This window comes from Phocoena phocoena, chromosome 2 (genome assembly GCF_963924675.1).
Source record: "Phocoena phocoena chromosome 2, mPhoPho1.1, whole genome shotgun sequence".
Classification (NCBI taxonomy): Eukaryota; Metazoa; Chordata; class Mammalia; order Artiodactyla; family Phocoenidae; genus Phocoena; species Phocoena phocoena.
This window is the reverse complement of record NC_089220.1, coordinates 44,400,552-44,413,043: the sequence shown is the minus strand read 5'-3', so window position 1 is coordinate 44,413,043 and position 12,492 is coordinate 44,400,552. Positions and strand designations below refer to the sequence as shown.

Genomic DNA, 12,492 nt, shown 5'->3' with positions numbered 1-12,492 from the left:
TTTGTGGGGCGGTTAGTGGGCAAGTCTTTGTGAGCATTCCTGTCTTTTCCCTTAGGCCGTCGAACTTTTATTCTTAATGCCTTTAAAATCTACAAATAAATGAACCCTCTCATCTCTGTTTATAGGTACAATGGTGCTTTACCTAATGGAGACAGAGGCCGGAGGAAAAGCAGATTTGCACTCTACAAGCGGCCGAAGGCTAACGGAGTCAAACCCAGCACGGTCCATGTGATATCCACGCCGCAGGCATCCAAGGTAGGGGCTCCTAGGAACCGAGAGGGCCGGCGGTGACTCATGGTTATTGCTGATCAGCTGCTCTTCCCTTTGGGTCTCATTTCTCTGTGGGACAGTTTCTCAACCATTTGAGCTGGATAATCTTTGTTGTGAAGGGCTGTCCTGTGCATTGTATGTTTCGCAGCATCCCTGGCCTCTGCCCACTAGATGCCAGTAGCACCTCAGCCCCCCAACCCCCAACTGCCACCACCATGGAGACAACCAAAAGTAGCTCCAGGGCTTGCCACATTTCCCCTCCCTCCCCTCCCCTCCCCTCCCCTTCCACCCCTCCCCACCCCTCCCATCTGTCCCCCAGTCCTCACCCCATAATGAACGACTGATTTAGGATATAGTGGAATCAGCATATTATCAATTTAGAATAGTTATGGTTGAAAGATAAATGATATTCTTTATCCTGAAGAGAGTTTTTATGTTAAATTTTGATATAAACCTCACTAAGATTTGCTGTTTCCCTTCTGTTACTTAAGGAGTGGGTGTTTTCACATAATCTACATGTACATGGAATTGAATTTGTGTAATTATTAGAAAGATTGGAAGTAAACAGAGCTAAGTGCTCTAAGAAGTCTATGATACATATTCCTCTTGTAAGTTTGAAGTATATAAAATGTTCATTTTTTTATGATTATTTCATTTGTTTTTTGATATATAAGTGGAGGGGAACCCTGAATTTCCATTCTGGCTGATATCGTCTATTAGATTATCTTTTAATTAAGTACGTTACTTAATGTGTAATATAGTTTCCTTTTTATTTATTTAAAACAATTTTTTTTTTTTGCGGTACGCGGGCCTCTCACTGTCGTGGCCTCTCCCGTTGCGGAGCACAGGCTCCGGACGCAGGCTCAGCGGCCATGGCTCACGGGCCCAGCCGCTCCGCAGCATGTGGGATCTTCCCGGACCGGGGCACGAACCTGCGTCCCCTGCATCGGCAGGTGGACTCTCAACCACTGCGCCACTAGGTTTGTTTATCATAATAGGCTTGGACCATGTGGAATAAATGAGAGACTTGCTTCCCATTTTTTACTGAAAACCCATGGTTCAGAGAGAAATGAACAGCTTCATGGAAGCATATGTGGTATTTATACTCAGTGTTAGCAACAGGTCACCTCTGTTAACGTTTTTATAAAAAGTTCCTGTTGTTCTTTCTGAGACAGTGCCTCGGAAAAAGTTTGTGAGAATGTGCCAGTCCAGACTGTCTTGGGTTAGGGAGGGAGTGGTTAGATGAGAAGATATCAAGCACCAGGGAGACAGGGAAGAATAATACATAGTGGCCAAGTTTTAGGCTAGAAAAAGGGAAATAAAGTGAAAGTTTTAGGGAGGAAAGGACACTTGATAGGGTAAACAAAGGAAATCAGCCTTACGAAGGTTCTGAGAAAAGGAGGAAGTGAAATGGCCACAGAATCTTGGAAGGTCAAGGAAGTATGAGAAACGTTTTACAGTCCCAAAATATTTGGAGGGGAAGGATACCAAGACAAGCATGTGATGATGCCAAAAATATTCTGCTATTATAGACACGGTCTTTATAATTTTGTCTATATGTTGATATTTCTCTTTCCTTTCTCTGGCTCTGTACCTTTTTACATTTACTTTTTTTTAATCCAAATTTTATATTAACACAAGGGCTTTAGATATTTAAAAAAATTTATAGAAATCTTCCGTTACACCGGCTTCATGTTACAGTAGAATATGAACTATATCCTCCACTAGCTACTATTAGAAGATCGTGGCTCTTCCAGACTCATTAGCCACCTCCATCTGCTCCAGTTTTAGGCTTTTTCTATTTTACCTTTATACCTAGATTTTATCTGACGTTATTTGGATTATAAGTCTTTTGGAAGCTGTCTGTCTAAATCTGTTTTTTAAAAAATCGCTGAGAGTAGTATAGTAGGGACAATTGGGTTTTGGTCTTTTTTTAAAAAATAAATTTATTTGTTTATTTTTGGCTGTGTTGGGTCTTCGCTGCTGCGCGCGGGCTTTCTCTAGTTGTAGCGAGCGGGGGCTGCTCTTCGTTGTGGTGCGCGGGCTTCTCATTGTGGTGGCTTCTCTTGTTGCGGAGCACGGGCTCTAGGCGTGCAGGCTTCAGTAGTTGTGGCTCGTGGGCTCTAGAGCACAGGCTCAGTAGCTGTAGTGCACGGGCTTAGTTGCTCTGTGGCATGTGGGATCTTCCCGGACCAGGGCTCGAACCCATGTCCCCTGCACTGGCAGGCGGATTCTTAACCACTGTGCCACCAGGGAAGTCCCAGGTTTTGGTCTTATAACCTGTAAAAAAAAAAAAAAAAAATTCTCAGGGCCTCCGTTTCCTCATTTATAAAATGAGTTAGCTATGGGCAGAAGCCATGTTAAATCAGGAAAGATACTTTGGTTATAAGCAACAGAAATGATTCTGGCTAAAACAAACAAAGCATACATGGAGACATTATTAAAGGTTAGGGTAGGCACAGCTCTCAGAATCGGGGGAAAATTGAGTAACCAGGTTTTGTGAGAGAAGAGAACCAGAGTATCCACAGGAGTTAACATAGATATTCTTTCCAGGGTGTTATAAAGTGGCTCCAACTACCTTCAATCACTTTGAAAGGTTTTTAATTTTCAGGAAAGAGAATCTCATAGGCCCGTACAGGGTCAGTCAACCATGTCCAAGGGAGATGAATGGACCAGGCATATTTATTGTGAGCTGATCACCTACCCCATATCGCCTTTCTCTTATTTATGTTGGTACCTATATGTTGGGGGCCTTGTGCATAGTATGTCATCCTACCTGAACCTAGCACCTTAGTCACAAATCCCTCCCTCCTCCTGTTCCGCCTCAAGCTCCCATCCCCGGACCGTGTTGCCCGGCCGCTCCTGCTGCCACCTGCTCTGCTGGCCTCCTAGACAAAGTCTCTTAGGTATTTAACCTTTTCTTCAAATGCTCCTTCTACTACCTTACCTTAACTGAATCCTGGTTTTTCAGTAATATGTTCTTTTTCCATCTTTTCCAGTTCATGGCATTAGAAATGATTTCATTTTGTTTCCATTTCAGTCTCTTCTTTTGTAACCCTACCTTACTCATCTAAGCTGTCTCTTCCCCTGCCTCCTGCCCTCATTGACCTATAGATCACCCTTCTGCATGTTTCGCTGACTCCGTCCCCACCTTAGTCTCTGTGACTCCCCGGGCTGTATTCAACCGAACATGAGCATCTGTGGTGCATACTGCTGTAACTCTTTCAATTTCAAGGGCTGTCACTTCTGTTCCACATTTCCCACAGATACAGTGGACCTTATAGCCCATTGTCACTTGTAAGTTACCATGACCTCCAGTTCATTCTACTCGTGTACACATATACTCTCCTTATCAGATTTCATCAGAGCTTCCAGCCCTTTAGCCTGTCCTTATTTGCCACAGTTGTTAGCCCACTTGGCTCTTCCAGTTATGTGTTAAACTTCACCCCAGATTCCCTTTCTCACCCTTCTTTGTGCGTCCCTGGCTCTGGGCCCTTCCCAGGCCCTGCCGGATTGTTTTTCTCATCTTCCTTCTCTCTCACCCTGTTTCCCATCAGAAGGCCAGGGTGTGTGGTAGTACTTGGCAGAGGCTGTTTGACTGGAACCAGCAGTGCTTTCCTGTGAAATTTGTGATTCTGCAGTATTGGTGATGAAAGGGTCATCTTTCACTGGAGGTATGCAAGTGAGCTCTGGAAGGGTGGGGTGATTACCGTTGTTAGAATTGGAGTGCTTGGCCTCTGACCATGCTTTTTCTTCCCTCTGCCCCAGTCATTCCTTCTGCCCCACTGTCTGGGGGCAGACCAGGGAGACCCCTTTGCTGATGGCAGTGGCAGCTGGGAAATGGGCTCTCTTAGTCTTCCATGCATCCCCGTGTCCAAGCTAAGTCAGATGAGGGTGGCAAGTATGTGCCACTGTTGTGTAATTGCTATTTGTGTAATCAAGATTTGTGTAATCTTCATTTGTGTACGTATTTGCTCTTGAAATAGTAATACTCAAAGATATTTCTTCTGTTATGTAAGGTGTTAAAAGAAAAACCTGAAGCCCTGTTTTACTTTTAGCAGGTCTATTACATAGATATAGGGCATTTAGCAATTTATTCATCCACGTATATTTATCTAGTCCTTTTCTGTGGCCAGCCATCATCTAGGTATTGGATGTACTACAGGGACCAAAACATGTCCGCGTGGAGCTAATCGTCTCGTGAGTAGGCAAACAATAAGTAATCACGTGGATACACGTTTATCTGAATATTTTGAAAAGCATGGTGTGGAAAAAGAATACGGTGCTATGAGAAGAGGAGGCACAGAGTTTAGTCTGGGTGGAAGGGGGAGGATCTCTGAGGAAGTGGCCTGTGAGCTGCGAGCTGAACGGTAAAGAGGAGTTAGCCAGGCGAGCAGGGAGGTCTAGAGCTCTTGGGGTCCTGCTTGGAGAATTTGGATTTTTTTCCAAGGGGAAACATTGAAGGATGATTAGCAGAGGGAGTGGCAGAATATGACTGAGAATTTAAGTCGATTTATGCTTGTTCGTTTACTTTTTAATGATGTGGGGCAACGATTTTGCTCTTATTTAATCAGTAAACAGTAGATGGTTGTGGTGGGGATGGTGATGCTGTCTGATAAGTAAATATTTTGCTGGTAACGTGGTTTAAATTTAGCAACATTACTGTGGAAAACTCTTCATCATGGTTTTCCCTTCTTAGATTGTGCTTTATTGAAATCTCCTTTTTTGGGTATTTTTACTTTTAAGAAGTAATTGAATATCACTTTGTTCCAGTTGGCATTATTTCAGAATGGAAAATATCAGTGGTCTAGCAGTGACAGTTCAGAGAAAAATTGGGGCTATTTAATGTAGTTGTTACAACCAGGGCTGCTCTTAAGCTGTTCCCACTGGGATGGCTCGACTGCTTGACGAGATATTAAAACTCTTCCTTTTCGGTCAGTGGATAATGTAACAGTAACTGGGAGAAGTGGTAAAAACTAATAATACAAATTTCAGTGTGAACTCATTAGTTCAAGCTAATTTTGTAGACTTTAGTGGGGTCTTTTTGCAGCACTCACTGTCTGTCTGTCCAGCCTGGCTCTTAGAGACAGTGGTGGCATATCTCCACTGCACATTCATTGTGAAGCTGAAGCCTTCTGTTCTTGCAAAGAATCATCTGTTTATCATTATCCTCGATTTTAAAATTGCTACAGCTTTTTTTTTTCTTTTTTAACATCTTTATTGGAGTATAATTGCTTTACAATGGTGTGTTACTTTCTGCTGTATAACAAGGTGAATCAGTTATACATATACATATGTCCCCATACCTCTTCCCTCTTGCATCTCCCTCCCTCCCACCCTCCCTATCCCACCCCTCTAGGTGGTCCCAAAGCACCAAGTTGATCTTCTGTGCTATGCAGCTGCTTCCCACTAGCTGTCTATTTTATGTTTGGTAGTGTATGTCCATGCCACTCTCTCACTTTGTCGCAACTTACCCTTCCCCTTCCCCGTATCCTCAAGGCCATTCTCTACGTCTGCGTCTTTATTGCTGTCCTGCCCCTAGGTTCTTCATGACCTTTTGTTTTTGTTCTTTAGATACCATATATATGTGTTCACATACGGTATTTGTTTTTCTCTTTCTGACTTACTTCACTCTGTATGACAGTCTCTAGGTCCATCCACCTCACTACAAATAACTCAGTTTCGTTCCTTTTTATGGTTGAGTAATATTCCATTGTATATATGTACCACATCTTCTTTATCCATTCATCTCTTGATGGACACTTCGGTTGCTTCCGTGTCCTGGCTATTGTAAATAGAGCTGCAGTGAACATTTTGGTGCATGACTTGTTTTGAATAATGGTTTTCTCAGGGTATATGCCCAGTAGTGGGATTGCTGGGTCGTATGGTAGTTCTGTTTTTACTTTTTGTAAGGAATGTCCATACTGTTCTCCATAGTGCCTGTATCAATTTACATTTCCACTAACAATGCAAGAGGGTTCCCTTTTCTCCACACCGTCTCCAGCATTTATTGTTTGTACATTTTTTGATGATGGCCATTCGGATTGGTGTGAGATGATATCTCATTGTAGTTTTTGTTTTTTATTTTTATTTTTTTGTGGTACGCGCACCTCTCACTGTTGTGGCCTCTCCCATTGCAGAGCACAGGCTTTGGACATGCAGGCTCAGCGGCCATGGCTCACGGGCCCAGCCGCTCCGCGGAATGTGGAATCTGCACGGACCGGGGCACAAACCCGCGTCCCCTGCATCGGCAAGCGGACTCTCAACCACTGCGCCACCAGGGAAACCCTCATTGTAGTTTTGATTTGCATTTCTCTAATGATTAATGATGTTGAGCATTCTTTCATGTGTCTGTTGGTAATCTGTATATCTTCTTTGGAGAAATGTCTATTGAGGTCTTCTGCCCATTTTTGGATTGGGTTGTTTGTTTTTTAATATTAAGCTGCATGAGCTGCTTGTAAATTTTGGAGCTTAATCCTTGTCAGTTGCTTCCTTTGCAAATATTTTCTCCCATTCGGAGGGTTGTCTTTTCATCTTGTTTATGATTTCCTTTGCTGTGCAAAAGCTCTGAAGTTTCATTAGGTCCCATTTGTTTATTTTTGTTTTTATTTCCATTTCTCTAGGAGGTGGGTCAAAAAGGATCTTGCTGTGATTTATGTCATAGAGTGTTCTGCCTATGTTTTCCTCTAAGAGTTTGGTGGTGTCTGGCCTTACATTTAGGTCTTTAATTCATTTTGAGTTTCTTTTTGTGTATGGTGTGAGGGAGTGTTCTCATTTCATTCTTTTACATGTACCTGTCCAGTTTTCCCAGCACCACTTATTGAAGGGGCTGTCTTTTCTCCACTGTATATTCTTACCTCCTTTATCAAAGATAAGGTGACCATATGTGTGTGGGTTTATCTCTGGGCTTTCTATCCTGTTCCACTGATCTATATTTCTGTTTCTGTGCCAGTACCATACTGTCCTGATTACTGTTGCTTTGTAGTATAGTCTGAAGTCAGGGAGCCTGATTCCTCCAGCTCCTTTTTTCGTTCTCAAGATTGCTTTGGCTATTCGGGGTCTTTTGTGTTTCCATACAAATTGCGAAATTTTTTGTTCTAGTTCTGTGAAAAATGCCAGTGGTAGTTTGATAGGGATTGCATTGAATCTGTAGATTGCTTTGGGTAGTAGAGTCATTTTCGCAATGTTGATTCTTTTAATCCAAGAACATGGTATATCTCTCCATCTATTTGTGTCATCTTTAATATCTTTCATCAGTGTCTTATAACTTTCGGCATGCAGGTCTTTTGTCTCCTTAGGTAGGTTTATTCCTAGACATTTTATTCTTTTTGTTGCAGTGGTAAATGGTAGTGTTTTCTTAATTTCACTTTTGGATTTTTCATCATTAGTGTATAGGAATGCCAGAGATTTCTGTGTATTACTTTTGTATCCTGCTACTTTACCACATTTATTGATTATCTCTAGTAGTTTCCTGGTAGCGTCTTTAGGATTCTCTATGTATAATATCATGTCATCTGCAAACAGTGACAGCTTTACTTCTTCTTTACCAATTTGTTTTCCTTTTAATTCTTTCTCTTCTCTGATTGCTGTGGCTAAAACTTCCAACACTATGTTGAGTAATAGTGGTGAGAATGGGCCACCTTGTCTTGTTCCTGGTCTATGTGGATGGTTTCAGTTTTTCACCATTGAGGACGATGTTGGCTGTGGGTTTGTCTTATATGGTCTTTATTATATTGAACAAAGTTCCCTCTATGCCTCCTTTCTGGAGGGTTTTTATCATAAGTGGGTGTTGAATTTTGTCGAAAGCTTTCTCTGCATCTATTGAGATGATCATATGGTTTTTCTCCTTCAATTTGTTAATATGGTTTATCACATTGATAGATTTGCGTATATTGAAGAATCCTTGCATTCCTGGGATAAACCCCACTTGATCATAGTGTATGATCCTTTTAATATGCTGTTGGATTCTGTTTGCTAGTATTTTGTTGAGGATTTTTGCATCTATATTCATCAGTGATATTGGCCTGCAGTTTTCTTTCTTTGTGACATCTTTGTCTGGTTTTGGTATCAGAGTGATGGTGGCCTCATAGAATGAGTTTGGGAGTCTTCCTCCATCTGCTATATTTCGGAAGACTTTGAGAAGGATAGGTGTTAGCTGTTCTCTCAATGTCTGATAGAATTCGCCTGTGAAGCCATCTGGTCCTGGGCTTTTGTTTGTTGGAAGATTTTTAATTACAGTTTCAATTTCAGTGTTTGTGATTGGTCTGTTCATATTTTCTATTTCTTCCTGGTTCAGTCTTGGAAGTTTGTGCATTTCTAGGAATTTGTCCATTTCTTCCAGGTTGTCCATTTTATTGGCATAGAGTTGCTTGTAGTAATCTCTCATGATCTTTTGTATTTCTGCAGTGTCAGTTGTTACTTCTCCTTTATCATTTCTAATTCTATTGATTTGAGTCTTCTCCCTTTTTTTTTTGATGAGTCTGGCTAATGGTTTATCAGTTTTGTTTATCTTCTCAAAGAAGGAGCTTTTAGTTTTATTGATCTTTGCTATCGTTTCATTGATTTCTTTTTCATTGATTTCTGATCTGATCTTTATGATTTCTTTACTTCTGCTAACTTTGGGGTTTTTTGCTCCTTCTCTAATTGCTGTAGGTGTAAGGATAGGTTGTTTATTTGATATGTTTCTTGTTTCTTAAGGTAGGATTTGTATTGCTATAAACTTCCCTCTTAGAACTGCTTTTGCTGCATCTCATAGGTTTTGGGTCATCGTGTTTTCATTGGCATTTGTTTCTAGTTTTTTCTAATTTCCTCTTTGATTTCTTCAGTGATCTCTTGGTTATTAAGTAGTGTGTTGTTTATCCTCCATGTGTTTGTATTTCTTACCGACTTTTTCCTGTAATTGATATCTAGTCTCATAGCATTGTGGTTGGAAGAGATACTTGGTACGATTTCAGTTTTCTTAAATTGACCAAGGCTTGATTTGTGACCCAAGATATGATCTATCCTAGAGAATGTTCCATGAGCACTTGAGAAGAATGTGTGTTCTGTTGTTTTTGGATGGAATGTCCTATAAATATCAATTAAGTCCATGTTGTTTAATGTATCATTTAAAGCTTGTATTTCCTTATTTATTTTCATTTTGGATGATCTGTCCATTGGTGAAAGTTGGGTGTTAAAAGTCCCCTACTATGATTGTGTTACTGCTGATTTCCCCTTTTATGGCTGTTAGTATTTGCCTTATGTATTGAGGTGCTCCTATGTTGGGTGCATAAATATTTACAATTGTTATATCCCATTGTTGGATTCATCCCTTGATCATTATGTAGTGTCCTTCTCTGTCTCTTGTAATAGTCTTTGTTTTAAAGTCTATTTTGTATTATATGAGAATTGCTACTCCAGCTTTCTTTTGATTTCCATTTGCATGGAATAACTTTTTCCATCCCCTCACTTTCAGTCTGTATGTGTCCCTAGGTCTGAAGTGACTCTCCTGTAGACAGCATATATACGGGTCTTGTTTTTTTTATCCATTCAGCCAGTCTATGTCTTTTATTTGGAGCATTCAATCCATTTACATTTAAGGTAGTTATCGACATGTATGTTCCTACTACCATTTTGTTAATTGTTTTGGGTTTATTATTGTAGGTCTTTTCCTTCTCTTGTGTTTCCTGCCTAGAGAAGTTCCTTTAGCATTTGTTGTAAAGCTGGTTTGGTGGTGCTGAATTCTCTTAGCTTTTGCTTGTCTGTAAAGGTCTTAATTTCTCCGTCAAATCTGAATGAAATCCTTGCTGGGTAGCAATCTTGGTTGTAGGTTTTTCTCCTTCATCACTTTAACTATGTCCTGCCACTTCCTTCTGGCTTGCAGAGTTTCTGCTGAAAGATCAGCTGTTAATGTTATGAGGATTCCTTTATGTGTTATTTATTGTTTTTCCCTTGCTGCTTTTATTTATTTATTTATCTAGTTATCTATCTATCTATTTATTTATTTATTTATTTATATTTATTTATTTTTTTGCAGTACTCGGGCCTCTCACTGTTTTGGCCTCTCCCATTTCAGAGCACAGGCTCAGTGGCCATGGCTCACTGGCCTAGCCGCTCCATGGCACGTGGGATCTTCCCAGACTGGGACACGAACCTGTGTGCCCTGCATTGGTAGTCGTACTCTCAACCACTGCGCCACTAGGGAAGCCCACCTCTTGCTGCTTTTAATATTTGTTCTTTGTATTTAATTTTTGATAGTTTGGTTAATATGTGTCTTGGTGTGTTTCTCCTTGGATTTATCCTGTATTGGACTCTCTGTGCTTCCTGGACCTGATTAACTCTTTCCTTTCCCATATTAGGGAAGTGTTCAACTATAATCTCTTCAAATATTTTCTCAGTCCCTTTCTTTTTCTCTTCTTCTTCTGGGACCCCTATATTTCGAATATTGGTGCATTTAATGTTGTCCCAGAGGTCTCTGAGAACGTCCTCAATTCTTTTCATTTTTTTTCTTCATTCTGCTCTGCAGTAGTTATTTCCACTATTTTTTTCTTCTAGGTCACTTATCCATTCTTCTGCCTCTGTCATTCTGCTATGGATCCCTTCTAGAGAATTTCTAATTTCATTTATTTTGTTGTCTGTCACTGTTTGTTTGCTTAGTTTGTTTGTTTAGTTCTTCTAATTCCTTCTTAAACATTTATTGTATTTTCTCCATTCTGTTTCCAAGATTTTGGATCATCTTTACTCTCATTATTCTGAATTCTTTTTCAGGTAGACCGCATATTTCCTCTTCATTTGTTAGGTCTGGTGGGTTTTTGCCTTGCTCCTTCATCTGCTGTGTGTTTCTCTGTCTTCTCATTTTGCTTAACTTACTGTGTTTGGGGTCTCCTTTTCGCTGGCTGCAGGTTCGTAGTTCCTGTTGTTTTTGGTGGCTGATCCCCGTGGCTAAGGTTGGTTCAATGGGTTGTGTAGTCTTCCTGGTGGAGGCACCTCGTGCCTGTGTTCTGGTGGATAAGGCTGGATCTTGTCTTTCTGGTGGGCAGGTCCATGTCTGGTGGTGTGTTTTGCAGTGTCTGTGGCCTTATTACGATTTTAGGCAGCCTCTGTGCCAATGGATAGGGTTTTGTTCCTGTCTTGCTAGTTCTTTGGCATAGCACTGTAGCTTGCTGGTCGTTAAGTGGAGCTGGGTCTTGGTGTTAAGATGGAGATCTCTGGGAGATTTTTGCCGTTTGCTCTTGCATGGAGCTGGGGGGTCTCTTGTGGACCAGTGTCCTGAAGTTGGCTCTCCCACCTCAGAGGCACAGCCCTGACACCTGGGTGGAACACCAAGAGACAGTCCTCCTCACAGCTCAGAATAAAAGGGAGGAAAAAAAGAAAGAAAGAAGATAAAATAAAATAAAATAAATAATAATTATAAAGAAAAAAATTTTTTTAAGTAATAAAAAAATAGGACAGAGAGAACGCTAGGACAAATGGTGAAAGCAAAGCTATACAGACAAAATTACACACAGAAGCTTACACATACACACTCACAAAAAGAGAAAAAGGGAAAAAAATTATATATATCGTTGTTCCCAAAGTCCACCTCCTCAATTTGAGATGATTAGTTGTCTATTCAGGTATTCCACAGATGCAGGGTACATCCAGTTGATTGTGGAGATTTAATCCGCTGCTCCTGAGGCTCCTGGGAGAGATTTCCCTTTCTCTTCTTTATTCGCACAGCTCCCAGGGTTCAGCTTTGGATTTGCACCGGCCTCTGCCTGTAGGTCGCCTGAGGGCATCTGTTTTTCGCTCAGACAGGATGGGGTTAAAGGAGCAGCTGATTCCGGGGCTCTGCTCACTCAGGCAGTGGGGAGGGAGGGGTGCGGTTGCTGGGCGAGCCTGCGGCGGCAGAGGCCAACATAATGTTGCACCAGCCTGAGGCGCGCCGTGCGTTCTCCCAGGGAAGTTGTCCCTGGATCCTGGGACCCTGTCAGTGGCGGGCTGCACAGGCTCCCCGGAAGGGAGGTGTGGATACTGATCTGTGCTCACATACAGGCTTCTTGGTGGCGACAGCAGCAGCCTTAGCATCTCATGCCTGTCTCTGGGGTCTGCACTGATAGCCGCAGCTGGCGCCTGTCTCTGGAGCTCCTATAAGCAATGCTCTTAATCCCCTGTCCTCGTGCACCAGGAAACAAAGAGGCAAGAAAAAGTCTCTTGCCTCTTCGGCAGCTCCAGACATTTTCCCAGACTACCTTCCGGCTAGCC

General features: G+C 41.6%; 1 protein-coding gene across 1 annotated transcript in view; it reads left to right on the top strand.

Moving 5' to 3' along the window:
* The window catches only part of PELI2 (pellino E3 ubiquitin protein ligase family member 2), a 201,941-nt gene that overhangs the window by 51,409 nt on the left and 138,040 nt on the right, over positions 1-12,492 (top strand). Inside the window, exon 2 of the mRNA XM_065872183.1 lies at positions 126-255. Coding sequence (XP_065728255.1) covers positions 126-255 — 130 coding nt within the window. The remainder of the gene's footprint in view (positions 1-125; positions 256-12,492) is intronic.